The following is a 15,452-nucleotide window of genomic DNA, read 5'->3' as shown; positions in this document are numbered from 1 at the left end:
TGGGATCAGGGCTTGTCTTGTGTATTTATTGGAGGTTTTATGAATTTGAGTCACACATTTCATTATTCTGGATACAAGAATAATGCTGGGAAGAACAACAAAAACAGTTTCAGAGGAAAGTATAGTTGTAGACTGTCACTTGTTTGTGTATTTTCTCTCAGACGTCCCCTTTCTACTTATTGCATCCTGCAGGGGTCAGCAGGAACGTTGTCCGAGTTGTAGCTCATGTCTAAATTGTCATGTTTCTTTAGATAAGGTCTATTAATTTGGCATGATATGCTTTTATTATGAGGTTATGGTAGCTCAAGTGGTTAAGGCTCTAGGTTGTTGATCAGAAGAGCTCCAAGCTCCAGCAACTGCTAAGCTACCAGCATTGGGCCCTAGAGCAAGAGCAAGGCCCTTAGCCCCACATCCTGCACCAAGGTTGCACTGCATCATGTCTGACCCTGTGCTCTGACCCCAACCTTGCGAAGACAGAATTTCACTCTGCAGTAATGTAGATGTGATAAATAAAGGCTACTAGAAAAAAAAATCTGACATTTCTGCCAAACGATTTTATAGAAGTATTGATTTATTGTTAGGAGATAATAGAAATAGTAGATTATACCACAGGATCACTATAAACAATCCATTGAACAGTCCTCATTTAACCAATCTTTTCGAGTCTCACTCTCAGAAAATGTTCTAATTTCAAACTCCAATCAAGGTGTAGAAACATCTCAGAAAAAAGTGGAAGGTTTTTAGACTGGCCAAGTCAGTCACAAGACCCCTTAACTTAATAAAGCAGCATTTCTCTGTCCTGGCCACCATAGACAATACCACCCCCCAGTGGACCACCCCCCCATGGACCACCAGAGGGCACCCTCACCCAGAGTTTGAACTTTTTCTGATTGCTCTTAGCTTCTTCTTTCATTATTGCACACCAGTTTTTGTATTTTCTTATTATGACATCATATTTAAGTTCTGTCTCTGGAGCAGTAAGTTTATGTTCATACCTGAGTTTACACAGATCAGGCATAACATTATGACCACCTGTTTAATATTGTGTTGGTCCCCCTTTTTCTGTCACCTTTCTATCAGAACCAGCATTAACTTCTTCAGCAATTTGAGCAACAGTAGCTCGTCTGTTGGATCGGATCACACGGGCCAGCCTTCACTCACCACGTGCATCAATGAGCCTTGGCCGCCCATGACCCTGTCGCCGGGTCACCACTGTTCCTTACTTGGACCACTTTTGATAGATACTGACCACTGCAGACCGGGAACACCCCACAAGAGCTGCAGTTTTGGAGATGCTCTGATCCAGTCTCACACAAACACACACACACACACACAAATGAACGAAATACAGTTTTTATACTTTAAATAAATAATATGACTAACAGCAGAATAGTACGACTAAAACAATTATTGTTAACGTGTTAAAGTAGCATTCTTCCCTGGCTAACTTTAAGGAGGCAGTGCCCCAGCGCCCCCTATTGACCGGCTATGCCTGATCGATATAAATGCCCCATTTCTGCTCTCTGAGATGCTCAGAGTGCTTGTTCATCTAAAAAGCAGCTTCTCCAACAGAGGGAAAAAACACATGTCTAAAACAGACTGAAAGCCAACAGACTCATTTCATATCAGACTCACAGCCTGAACATCATTCATTTGTTCATTTTGATTGAAAACCTCCATTTCCATTCTGTTGGTGGACTGAAACATCAGTGTGTTGGTGAAAATAAAGAGGGTTAAGGAGGCGTGAACACACATTTTACTGTAAACCTACACATGGCCTTTTTTGGTATTGCTCGATAGCCACAGTGATGTGGTGTTGGGTATAAATGTGTGAGCAGCAGTTTCTCTTGAGAAGGACTCCGAGTCTACATCCTCTGTCTCGTTTCCTCTGCAAGCTTCCAACAAGAGTCACGATGGCTGGTTATCAAAGTCAAGTATGGATTTTTTAATGTGATTACTTTCAAATAGTTTATTTTCATTTTTCTTCTTCAGTTGTATACCCAGATATCGAGATTACGTTGTCATGTTCACGTAGCTTATATATATTTCAATAAACATGCGAATTTAATGAAAGTCTCTCTGTAAATTCATATGAATTTCACACAATTCTGCATAAAAGAGGCCATAAAGACACATGAAAAAAAAAATCGGAATTAAAATAAATAAGACGAAACAATGAGGACAATAGAATGGCATTTTATTATTTTAAGCCTAATTGTGTCAAAAACGTGTTAATTAATATAATAAAATGTGCATTTCTGTCAAATTAAATGAATCAGGAATTGAGGAAAACTCGATGGTGTTTGGGGTGTGTTTTACTCAGGTGTATTGTGGAGCTCTGGGATTGGTCCTGCTCTTTCTGCCCTCTCCTGCTTTCGGGGCTGAGGTTCAAAATCTCAAGAATATAACTGATCACCTTAACAAATCGTAAGGACACACACACACACACAGACACAGATTTAACCTTTTTTCTTAACATTTTTGCAGAGTGATGAGAGAATATCCATAATACCAAATATTTTTATGCAATATTTTTTTTAATCTTTTTGTCACAATAAAACAGTTAATGAAAATGGAGATGTCATGCCTGACTAGATTTATGAGCACATTCTTCAGGGTCAGTGTTTTTAATAAATGATTTACATGATTTAATGCTACGCTCTTAGAAAATAAGCTTTATTAAAACTTAAAGTTTTATTAATGAAGTTTGATTATTAACCTTTAGAGAGCCTATTCAGTGACCCATGATACTAATGAAACTTATTGTTCTTTCTGGTTTTTTTTAGCTATGGTATTGATGGTCAGTACGCTCTGGGCATTAATGTCCTAGCTAAATATTGTGCGCAAGGTGCCAGCCTCGACCAGAACTTCCTCTCTGGCGACGAAGCAAATAAAGTGAAGAGCGACATGAACAGTGAAGAATGTATTTACATTGGTAATGAGCTGGTTGGTGCCAGACCAAAACGAAAAAATTCTAAAAGAAACATCCACTCTGAGTCCCTGTTGCTGAGAATCCCTGTTGCTGAGAATCCCTCGCCCATGCAAGACCTCCTGAATAGACGGAAAGATGGCTGCACGGTTTTCTACACCTTCAACTCCCCCTGTGTGCAAACCTGCTCAACACCTAACGGAAACCACAGCATCATCCCAGCTCTCGACATGTTCAAGACGCACACGGGTCCAAAAGCCTTTGTTTTCAGTGAGATTTGGAAACATGATGTTGGTAAGAATCAATGGGAGCAAAACATACTTGAGATAAACAATAGAATTCCACTTTATCGCTGTGACAACGCCGGATGCGTCCGTTGCGTCGAGAATAACAGAGTTGACTCTTGGTGCAAAGCCAATTAAATAAGATTAAATAAAATTGCTTAAGAATAGAATGCATGAGACAAATCTGCTGAAAAAACAAACTTGCTTTTGCTATCCCTATTATACATTTATCGATAAAGATGGGAGCATTTAATCAGTTGGGACCCTTTTTCATATCTTTCGTCAAAACATTGCTCCACTTTTACCTTGAAATATCTTCACAGTCTGTATTTAAATCATTACAGCGCTCACGAAGAAAAATACAAATAAAAAAACTGCGTCTTTTTCTTGGGTCATTGTATCACATCTGATGAGTTTTTCACAATTTCCTGCAGCTTCAGCTCCATGCAGATGAATGTAGAACAGCAGACTGTTCATATCTATTAGCCAGCATTGGATTATCCGTTTATAACGAGAGAGAAATGTAATAGTTTTTCATTTTTGCACCACAGAAGAAGATTAAGTGAAGGTTTAGAAACCATGAAACACAAATTTCACCTCTGTAAAGCCTCCAAGACCCAGACACTGCAACAGACTTGTTTTAAGGTTTAGGCTCATTGGGAGGGAAGGCTGGCCCGTGTGATCCGATCCAACAGACGAGCTACCGTTGCTCAGAAGAAGTTAATGCTGATTCTGATAGAAAGGGGTCAGAATACACAGTGCAGGACGGGTCAGGGCTGTTTTGGCAGCGACCAACAAAATATTAGGTGGTCATAATGTTATGCCTGATTCAGGGTAGAGAATTATTCCTATAAAAAAAAACACATGCCCCACATGTGAAAATAAGTGAATTATGTGTAAAAACATGCCCTTCACATGAAAAATGAAGACATGAAAATTTTGCAAAAAGAGGCTTGATTAAAACATCAATAATATTATTTTACATAAATACAAATACACATTCGTCATTCTTCTTGAAAAACTTCACTCAATACTTGTCACTCAATACTATGGAGGAAAAAAAACACAGAAAAGAGAAAATCTGCTGTAAATCTGCACAGATCGGGTCAGGGATAGAAAAACTTTTAACCAGGTGAATAAAAAGTTTCTAAAACAGTTGGAAATTTGACTCAGAAGCTCACTGTACCCTACATAGGTGAGACTGATGATGAAAGGAGAGGAAAACGAGTTGAGTGTAATTCCAAATCAATACAGAAATGGACGAAAAACCACAAATTGGTTTCAGACTCAGTTATTCTCCCCAGTGCCATTAAAATATTCATTGTAAGAGTGCAGATCATTTTGAAACCAAAGCGCTTCCTGTAATGTTTAGCAAGACGGGGTAAACTTATAGAGACAAAAGGTGCAGTGTCCTCCTGTAGAGACACTAGAATCCTTTCTATCAGAACCGGCATTAACTTCTTCAGCAGTCTGAGCAACAGTAGCTCGTCTGTTGGATCGGATCACACTTCTCTCCCCACGTGCATCAATGAGCCTTGGCCTGGCTCGCAGTCTCTGCTCTAATTCATACCGAAGGTGTTCTATCAGGTTGTGGTCAGTCAAGTTCCTTCACACCAAACTCACTCATCCATGTCTTTATGGACCTTGCTTTGTGCACTGGTGTGCAGTCATGTTGGAACAGGAAGGGGTCATCCCCAAACTGTTCCCACAAAGTTGGGAGCATGAAATTGACCAAAATGTCTTGGTATGAAGCTGAAGCATTAAGAGTTCCTTTCACTGGAACTAAAGGGCCGAGCCCAACTCCAGAAATACATTACCTGAATTCAATGATTTGGAGCGGTGTCCCAAAACTTTTGGCAATATAGTGTATATTTGTGGCCAGTGTTTTAATTAAATATCTATCTACACTCTTGTGGCACTATATAGGAAACATATGGTTTATTTGACCACAGCTGTTTCAGAGCATGTGTAGATATAAAGTCAAGGGAAAAAAGAAAATAGACCCTCCTTCAATACTATAGTTATATTTGGTGACACTAAGGAAACCTCCAAGATTAGTTTATTTAATCTTTGTTGATTTAAGGAATGAACAACTCAATCCATTTATCTTAGACTTCTTAATCAGTCTTGATGATGTTCTGCAGCTTCCTCATTTCCATTTCAAAAACCCCCGTCATTTAAGCAGAGTATGTAATACACCTGAGGCATTAAGAAACTGACATAACACCACAGTCCATGCAGGTGAATCAGAGACACCTGAGTAAACAGATCAGGGTGATGTTGTGAGTAGGGAATGTTGTTATTACAAGCCTTACCTTATGTTCAGAGATGGCACTGATTAAGTTTAATTTAATTTGTGCTGTATTTTTATGCTCCTTTTATTCATGTGTCTATTTGTTCTGGCTATACAGCTGACATGAGGTAGCCAATGTTAACTACAGTCGGGTCCGTAGATTTATGGAAATGGACAAAGTTGTTATTATTTTAGCAATCTTTTTAGCAGCCTTCCATGTGAATGTTACTTTGGCCTAAGCATTGTTGCAGACCATGTACACCCTTTCATGGAAACCGTAATCCCTGATGTCTGTGGCCTCTTTGAGCAGGATAATGCTGTCAACCTTATGTGGATGACAACAACCTCCTTATTAATTTACATAACATTCTACACATGCTGTATCGGCATCACACAATTGACTACACACAAATGCACAATATAATGACACACTCCGCTGTCACTCAAATGAGGATGGGTTCCCTTTTGAGTTTGTTTCCTCTCAAGGTTTCTTCCTCATACCATCTAAGGGATTTTTTTTTCTCGCCTCAGTCACCTCAGGCTTGCTCACTTGGGATAACATCTAGGACTGTTTGTCTGTTTATATGTTTGTTTTCTTGTGTTATTTTTTATGTAAAGCTGCTTTGAGACAATGCTCTTCGTTAAAAGAGCTATACAAATAAAATTTGTGGGAGGTCATAATCATTTAATGGCTGATCAGTGTATTTATCTACACAGTATATTAGAGTGGAAGTTTAATCATGAGTATGAGCTTAAACTTTATACAGATTTAAAAGTGGGGTATTTATATATATGTAGGAATTGCTGCACTTCCACTGTCACTGGGTTTCCCTGATGATGCTCTGTCAGGTCTCTTCTGCAAACATTTTCTCTTCTTGCTAGCGTCTGGGGCATTTCGCCTTCAGTGATGCTGTGCTCGATTGGACAATCAGAGATTTCAGAACATTCCTCAGCTTTACCTTTAAAAAAGTCTTCGGATCATTGTCCTGTCCATCTGCACTGTCGAATATTGTCTAAGGAGGTTTGGAACATTTGGATGAATCTGAGTAAATAATTTATCCCTGTACACTTGAGCAGCCATCTAATGCTGGTTTGCTTCACTGACAGAGACCGCTCTTGGGACTTCACATCAAGAGTTAACACCAACAGGTTCTCTAAACCATCAGAACTGCTTAGTTCAAGGGAAAATAAGGAATTAATAACATACACCTGGTCATGGAATTGCCGAGCAGTCCGTTGTCCGCTTACTTTTGATCCCTTAAAATAAAAAGTGTTGTAATTCTTACAGCGTTCAAATTTGGATTTATCAATACGCTTAAATTAAAGCTGATGTTAAGTTTACATCAAGTTTCCATTATATATATATAACTGATCACCCATCAGCATTGATTCAATGAGCCTTACAGACTGTGTTACTGCATTAAAGTTATTAAAGCATAAAATACTGCAATGAAATGCTTTAAATGAGACAAACAATACATATTGAGTGAGACTGCAGCAGTAGTAGCTCAAGTGGTTAAGGCTCTGGGTCGTTGATTGGAAGATCAGGGTTCAAGCCCCAGCACTGCCCAGCTACCACTGCTGGGCCCTTGAGCAAGGCCCCCAACCCACCCTGTGCTCTGACCCCAACCCCCAAGGATGGGATATACAAAGAAAGAATTTCACTTTGAAGTAATGTATAAGTGACAAATAAAGACATCTTAACTCAGATCAAGTAAACTCATTTATTGTGTATTTTTTAATAGAATATTGCATGCATTAATAGCCTCCTGATGGTCCAGCAGCAGGATCCCGCCCTCTGGGTTCGATTCCTGGGCAGGAAGCTAACCTAGCCACTGAAAAGTTAACTCACAGTGCTGGTCCCAAGCCCTGGTAAAAATCTGAGCGTTGCATCAGGAAGGGCGTTGTGTGTCAAACCAAAACAAGCGGCCCAATGAGCCACTGTGGCATCCCTGAGCAGGAAGCAGCCAAAAGAACAAGAACAACGACATATTATATGCACTAATGACATATATTAGCACTAAAATCAGGTTCAGTCATGAAAGTACCAAAAGTGGGCAGGACCAAAAAGGTATAAAAAGGTGTATAAAATCCTGACAGACGAGAGCAACAGCAGCAGACCAAAGGAGCAGCAAGATGGCCATTAAAGCTGCAGTCTTTCTGACTGTGGTCACCTTCACTTACCTTCTGGCGCCTCTGTTCGTAAGTTCAGGTGAGAAAACTAATACTATAAGTAAATTTCTTACAGATCTCTATTGACAGGCACATTTTAACAAAATTGCCAGTATACCCAGACCTATACCCTTTATAACAGACTATGAAGACACTTAAAATATAAAAAGCTTTCTTTCGAAAGCAGTATTAATATAAAATGCATGAGTTTTCACATCACTTCCTGTTTGCAGGTAACCAGACATCCTATCCTATTTCACTGGTTGTATACAACTCGCTCACGAACCAGAAGAATTTGACTTTCAACACCAACATTGCATACAGAGGGATCTTGCTTGGTGCCATGAGGAGGATCCAAGCATCCACTAAGAAGTTCAGGTAAGTTATGTACAACGTAATGTGAATTTTTATTTCTTGCTTGGATGCAACAGAAAAAAAGTAGGTCAGCAGTGTCCAGACTTTGGACAGGTACAGGTTTTCATACCAACCAAGCAGGAGCCACATTTGACTCCACCTTTTTAATCAACTTTATGCATTTAATAGACTCAGGTGTGGTGTCTGCTCGGGTGGAATGAAAACCTAGGCATAAGCCTCATCAGTTTATAAATAGTTCATTATCAAGTGAGTACCAGAGATACGGGTTTAATCTTTGTGTTTATGAATTGTTCATCGATTAATCCAAAATTTTCCATGAGCCCTATTTTGCTCTCTTTACTTATTGAATAATTCATTTGGAATAGATTCACCATCAAGGAGAATCCAGACTATGGTCCATTCCTTGTAAGTGTGAATGGAGTGGCAGGGAACGATGCCAAACATACATACTGGGAGCTGCTTATCAAACCTCAAAATGGCACCGTAATCTGGTCTGATGTGGGTCAGTATCGATTCACTGTTTTATTATAGCTTTAAGATCCATATACAAAGTTTATATATGTTCGATGCAAAAGTATAATAATCGAACTTTCACTCTTCGCAGGTGTCGGATGTCTCATACCCAATCCAAATGATACAGTGATCCTGAAATTTACCAAATGGTAAAACTAATGGGGCTGTCATCAAACTGGGGTCTTCTGGCTTCTGTAGAGAAATAAATACATGATACATTATGGTAAATTCTCATAAAATACATGAAAATCTGTGTGATGTCTCTTTAACACAACAAGATCATGTTCAAAATCTCTCGCTGTATCTAATCATTGAATCCTTATGTATGATTTTTGTCTTTTGTTGTTTTTGGAAATGTATTCGAGAAATCTGACTTTATGCAAAATCTATCATGCTCTTTTCGGTGTGTTTTAAGCTAAAATATTTCCAGTCACCGTTATGATACTTTTCACCCTCTTAACTCTTAAGTTTTTTCTTTTCAGTTATACACACATATATCCAGGGTGAAACCATAGCTTTATGAAAATAAAATGGAAGTAGTCAAAAAATGTTGTGTGAGGAAATGAAAATAATAAAAGCTCAAATTTTATTTGTCTACGCTTATTTTTTTTTAGTGTGCATTAACTATTTTATATACACTGTCACAGGTAATCATCTACAAGAATGAAAAGTGGAAAATAGCATTTAATACACAGATTAGGTATAATGCTCTGAGCAGTGAGAGGTGAAGTAAATGAGACTGATGATCTCCTCATCATGGCACCTGTTAGTGGGTGGGATATATTGGGATACAGTGGGACCAACACAATATTAGGCAGGTGGTCATAATGTTATGCTTGGTCAGTGTATATTAAATAGTCACTTCCTATATTTCTCCCTAATCTTAACCTTCTCAGATTTTATCTCTTAAAGCTTCTTATCCAAGATCTGATATGTCCTGGTTTAGTTATGACATTAATCTCAAAATCTTCAGCCATTGCGATTATGATGTCCAGTGGCTGAGCTCACACTTTCTGCAACATTCTTTAGAAAGCTTTTTCAACATCTAATTATTATATTATTATTAACCATAAAACTCATCAGAACAAACCGATGCTAAAAATAGATAGACCAGTGAATCATGACATACGCTAACAGGATGATGACCAGGAAACACAATAAACATTTACATCTGCTTTGCATCCAGGAACCTAGCCAGGCACCTAATCAATCAGTGTTCACTTGAGCGAGATGCTGAACACGTTCATCTAGATCTCTGATGGACGGTAAGGTCAGAAATATCCGTACAGCCCTCCACTGTACAGGTACATCCCTGTTGTGCTATAGGACACCGCAGTTAGGAATGAGAGCACCAAGTGTTGACTACAGGAAGTATATTCAACACAAAAGTTCAAATCATTTGAAGATTTGCTGAAGGGGATTGTTAAACGTATGGATTCAATACCCCATGGGACACATTACACCATTAGCACCAAAGAACAATGTTGCCACAACATCTGAATTCAATTAAATATCTACCATTTTTAGTACACCATAGAAGTCTAGATGGAATGATAACACTGTAGAAGTCAGTAACACTGTGATAAGAAAGGGAAGGTTCGACTGAAAGGTGATTATACCTGGAGTACAACATTCATCTGCTCATGTGACGTTGTGTCAAGTGCTGGGGTTAAACAAAGAAACAGCTGTATTCATCAGGAAACATGTGTCATAAACTGAGAGGGGTGATGTCGTGTTGTTACAGACACTCACTGGGTGAAGTATGTAAAGATCAAGCCTGGGAACAATGTGTTTATTCAAACAAAGCCATTTTTAAGGTTTGAACAGTCGAACTAGCTGAACAGTGAGACATTAACATCATAAAAAGAATAAATCTTAGTGGAAATGTCCCAAATATCGATTTCCTAATTTATCTGAATAGTGACCAAAACCTAAGATTAAGTTCTTTCAACAAAAAAAAAACCCTTGAATTGAACTGATATGTGTCAAATTCTTGGATTTTGACTTTATGATGTGAATAAGTTGTTATAGGGGCCTCTAGTAGACACTTGATTCTCCTAGACCAACTCTAAATACACCTTACTTGGTTTTCCCTGCAAAACTCATGCACACATGTACACAAGACAGCTGTATCTTGTGACAGACACACAGACAATTTAAAATGGAGAGTTTTGTGTCTAAAACCTTTATTCACATATACACATACACAGATCAGGTATAACATTATGACCACCTGGCTAATATTGTGTTGGTCCTCCTTTTGCTGAAAAACAGCCCTGACCCGTCCTGCACTGTGTATCCTGACCCCTTTCTATCAGAACCAGCATTAACGTCTTCAGCAGTTTGAGCAACAGTAGCTCGTCTGTTGGATCGGATCACACGGGCCAGCCTTTCGCTCCTCAGGTGCATCAATGCGCCTCGGCCGTCCATGACCCTGTCACCTTGGACAACTGTTGATAGATACTGACCACTGCAGACCGGGAACACCCCACAAGAGCTGCAGTTTTGGAGATGCTCTGATCCAGTGGTCTAGCCATCACAATTTGGTCCTTTTGGTCAAACTCGCTCAAATCCTTACGCTTGTCCATTTTTCCTGCTTCTAACACATCAACTTTGAGGACAAAATGTTCACTTGCTGCCTAATATATCCCACCCACTAACAGGTGCCATGATGAGGAGATCATCAGTCTTATTCACTTCACCTCTCAGTGATCATAATGTTATGCCAGATTGGTGTGTATGAGCTTGAATAGAGGTTCAAATCTTGTATAAATCACTACCGTAAAGGTTTAAGCATCTCTCCATACCTTTCATGGGTCCTGTTCACTGAGATGAAAACACAATAGAATCCTTTGAAATCCTCTCCTTTGCCAGGATTGACGCTTGAACATGACTGTGTCTTGGGGCCATATTGGCTCACCTTAGTTGATCTCGCTAAGGAACAGTCAGACAACAAAATTGGTCTTCATCCCTCTTAATGCAGGCGCAAACGCTTGGAAAAGCTACCATCAGGGCATAACAAAATTGAGAGACTGAGCGAAATCTTCAATTTGCTGGACAATAATGAATCAAATAATGTGACATTTGTTGCAGAACAAGACATCAACCTCCAGAACCCTTTCAGACTCCCATGTCTGACTCTAGAGGGACACTGGGCAGGAAATTGGTGCTGGCCAAATTAATCTTCTCAACTGTAGCTATCTTGTTCTGGTTGATTACATTTTCCAGATTTATTGTGGCAATGCTGTAGCTTAGTGACGATCCACTGACAGAAAGAATGAACTAGCTGTGGTATCACTCACATCACGCATCTGAAAAATGTACCCAGCTTGCCACTTCCTGGGGCTTTACACACATCACTTCAAGCTCATTCTTGGCTCATAGTAGTTGGGCAGAAGGAAAGCAGTCCAGGCAGCTGTAATTTGTTTTCCTGGAAATCTTCTGTAAATGTTTCTGGCCATTTCAGCGCATTTACTGTGGGTCACAGGGGGTCCTCTTCATTACCTAAAACAAGCCATATGGAGACAGAATAAAGCTTTGGATGTCTGGAGAGAGAATCAGGTAGTCTATACCCTATCCTACCTTACTCTACCTCTAGTTAGGTTTATTTCCAATTATCTTTATCTATGTTTCATTATTTATTACAACGTGTGCATATGGTATCCACAGTTGTTGTTACTCAACATAAAGGCTGTATTAGTAATTTTCTTTCTAATTACTTGTTAAGAAAAGGAGCTTCGTAGGCATTTATAGATATCTCAGGGATTGGCCACTTAAGGGGAAGTTCAACAGAAGGTCATTCATGTCTCTTAAACTAAGCTGTATTTGTGTTCCTCACCACAGATAACACACATGAAGAGTCATACAGAGGAGATATAATATATATCTATATATAATGATATAATATAGTGAATGTATAATACAGTGTATTTAATATAGAGTAGTTTCTTAGTAGTGCATTTTTTAAATGTTTAGCAAGATTAAATGAGCTTATAGAAGTGCATAGAAGTTGAATGTTGAACCTCTGTCATCGTTTTCTTAAAAAGGGCCATTTATTTCAGAGTTAAATGTTGAATTTATCACGTTTTTTTTGGCTTTCCAACTGTACACAAAAACCTGGTGTGGTAATACAGTTCACTTTTTGCACATCTGAAAAGCAAATGCTGGGAGAAATGTGATGCAATTTAGTTTTTTTCCTGTAACTCGATGCTGTGGCAACAAAGACACGAGTTCATCTGACCACACACACACACACACACACATACACACACTTATTTAACACACTGTAGATTTATAGCTATCCCCAAAACACCACAAAATCAGAGAAAGGAACAAAAGCACCAAAATCTATTAACTACTAAGTAAAACAAACATTACAATAGTTGAAAGAATCAGTGACTGGACTTGTTGACTGATGAGGAAGTTCAACCTGTTGATGGGAAACTGCACAATTTAATCACACTGTGTGACTCATACAGACATGAACACTGAATTTAGGGATGTGAATAAGAGTGAAAACACAAGAACACACATGACAGGGTCATCATCGTGGGTCATTACGATCCAGTTTATTTGCAGTGAAATCCTTTGCAGAATGTGTCCATTACTGACCATTAAGTAGTGTCTCTTTTATTTATTTTTCTTCATGTAAAATCTAAGACTCTGTCCAGAATATCTGAATATTTACATAACTGCTGCTAGTGGTGTCACATCGGTTATTAAGACCAGTAGCACTTCAAATAAAACACTGTTTTTATTCTGAATTAGCAAATATTACTGTAGGTTCAGTCAGCTGTCAAGTCAAGTGCGCTATGAACGTTGCTAATGTATAAAATTCTCTTAGTGAGATAAGCTATAATGTTGACTGGTAATATTTTATACTTATACCAAGTGAAGAATAAAATAAATCTGCATTCATGTAATATATCAGCACATGGACACATTTTCTTCTGAACCTGGGTTGGTATTGAAAAAAGTGGGCAGGAACAAAAACTCTTGCAGCATATTTGTCCGTAAATGCATGCATGCACACACACACTCTCTCTCACACACACACACACACACACTCTCTCACACACACACACACAGAGCTCCAGGACAAAGAATCAGCAAGATGGGCTTCAAAGTGTCAGCTCTTCTGTCTGTGTTTATGCTCACATACCTTCTGACTGCAATGGTCTTCACTTCAGGTGAGAATACATAACACTAGTATCAATACAGTGATCAGGCATAACATACCTTATGACCACCTGTCTAATATTGTGTTGGTCCTATTTTTGCTGCCAAAACAGATCAGACTTGTGGAAGCCCGGACTTTGCTAGATCCCCGAAGGTGTCCTGTGGTATCTGGCACCAAGATGTTAGCACTAGATCCTGTAAGTTGCAAGGCGGAGCCTCCATGGGGATACTTACAGGACTTTTGATAGATACTGACCACTGCAGACCAGAAATACTCCAAAAGAGCTGCAGTTTTGGAGATACTCGATCCAGTTGTCTAGCCATCACAATTTGGCCCTTTTGGTCAAATCCTTACACTTGTCCATTTTTCCCGCTTCTAACACATCAACTTTGAGGACAAAATGTTGACTTGCTGTCTAATATATCCCACCCACTAACAGGTGCCATGATGAGGAGATCATCAGTCTTATTCACTTCACCTGCCACTGCACAGAATGTTATGTCTGATCGGTGTATGTGCTATCTTATGTAGTATCGGTTGTTAAATGTATGTAGCTCAACTACTGATTAAATGTTTAAATGGTACAGCTCACTATCACAGGGGCAGTGGTGGCACAAAGGGTTAAGGCTCTGGGCTGTTCAGGGTTCAAACCCCATGACAGCTAAGCTGCCACTGTTGGGCCCTTGGGCTAGACTCTTAATCCTCACTGCTCCAGTAGTGCTGTATCATTGCTGACCATGCGCTCTGACCCCGACCTCCAAAGCTGGGATATGCAAAGAAAGAATTTCATTGTGCTGTAATGTATATGTTACAAATTAAGTCTTCTTCTATAGACATTATAGGTGCACACACTTAAGCATATCTCCTTTACATAAGGGAATAATATGCTTTCTAACTTTCTTGTGTCTCTCAGAAGCAGTGCAAATTCATATATAAAGTGTATGATTTTTACAGATATCCAGGACACCCACCCGATGTCACTAGTCGTATACAACCCAACCGTCACCCCTGTGAATATGACTTACAACACTAATATCGCACACAGAGGGATCTTACTTGGTGGCATGAGGAGGATCCAAAAAGACAATAAAACTTTCACGTAAGTTAAATGCAGTAGACCGGTTCATAATTGTTCGTTGATTCATATTAAGTCCAGCCTTTGTTGTTGTAACGAATAAGATGCTGTGTCATGTATTTTAGAATTTAAACTTATTTTGTAAAGTGTCACGGAGGATAAATGAAGTTTATGTACTTCATTTGAATAGATTCACCACCGAAGAGCATCCAGACTATGGTCCATTCCTCGTGAGTGTGAATGGAGTGCCCGGGGACCCTTCTAAACACACATACTGGGAGCTTCTCGTCACACTGAAGAACGGCACCGAGATTAGACCTAACGTGGGTCAGTACTGATTCAGTATTATATCTTTCAGATCCAAATCCAAGCTGTATGTACGTTAAATATTTACACAAAACTTTGATTCTTTCAGGTGTTGGATGTTATATACCAAACCCTTACGACAAAGTTATACTCAAATTCAGCAAATGGTAATCTGGAGAAGCTCTAACGGTGCTGTGATCTATGCTGGGGCTTTCGGACCTGTTAGACAAAAAGTATTAGTGGGAAATTCACTTGAAATGAAGTCATATTTTACATCATATCAGGATGCCTCCTCTTCTTCTTCTTTTTTTGTCAAATCTCTTGCT

General features: G+C 39.1%; 1 protein-coding gene across 1 annotated transcript; it reads left to right on the top strand.

Moving 5' to 3' along the window:
- Window positions 1-1,917: 1,917 nt before the first annotated feature.
- On the top strand, window positions 1,918-3,545 carry LOC131368422 (uncharacterized). Its single transcript, XM_058414547.1, has 2 exons — window positions 1,918-2,427; window positions 2,787-3,545. Exons 1-2 carry the CDS (start codon window positions 2,249-2,251, stop codon window positions 3,349-3,351), a joined length of 744 nt encoding a protein of 247 aa, XP_058270530.1. The 5' UTR covers window positions 1,918-2,248; the 3' UTR covers window positions 3,352-3,545.
- The last annotated feature ends 11,907 nt before the right edge of the window (window positions 3,546-15,452 follow it).

This window comes from Hemibagrus wyckioides, linkage group LG17, assembly GCF_019097595.1.
Source record: "Hemibagrus wyckioides isolate EC202008001 linkage group LG17, SWU_Hwy_1.0, whole genome shotgun sequence".
NCBI lineage: Eukaryota > Metazoa > Chordata > Actinopteri > Siluriformes > Bagridae > Hemibagrus > Hemibagrus wyckioides.
Note: the sequence above shows the minus strand (reverse complement) of the source record. Positions and strands in the feature narration are given on the sequence as shown.

Excerpts from the sequence above, each read along its gene's own strand:
- LOC131368422 (XM_058414547.1), top strand. The coding sequence starts at position 2,249 with ATGTGCATTTCTGTCAAATTAAATGAATCAGGAATTGAGGAAAACTCG. Across the intron at positions 2,428-2,786 it reads ACTGATCACCTTAACAAATC|CTATGGTATTGATGGTCAGT; the intron begins GTAAGGACACAC and ends GGTTTTTTTTAG.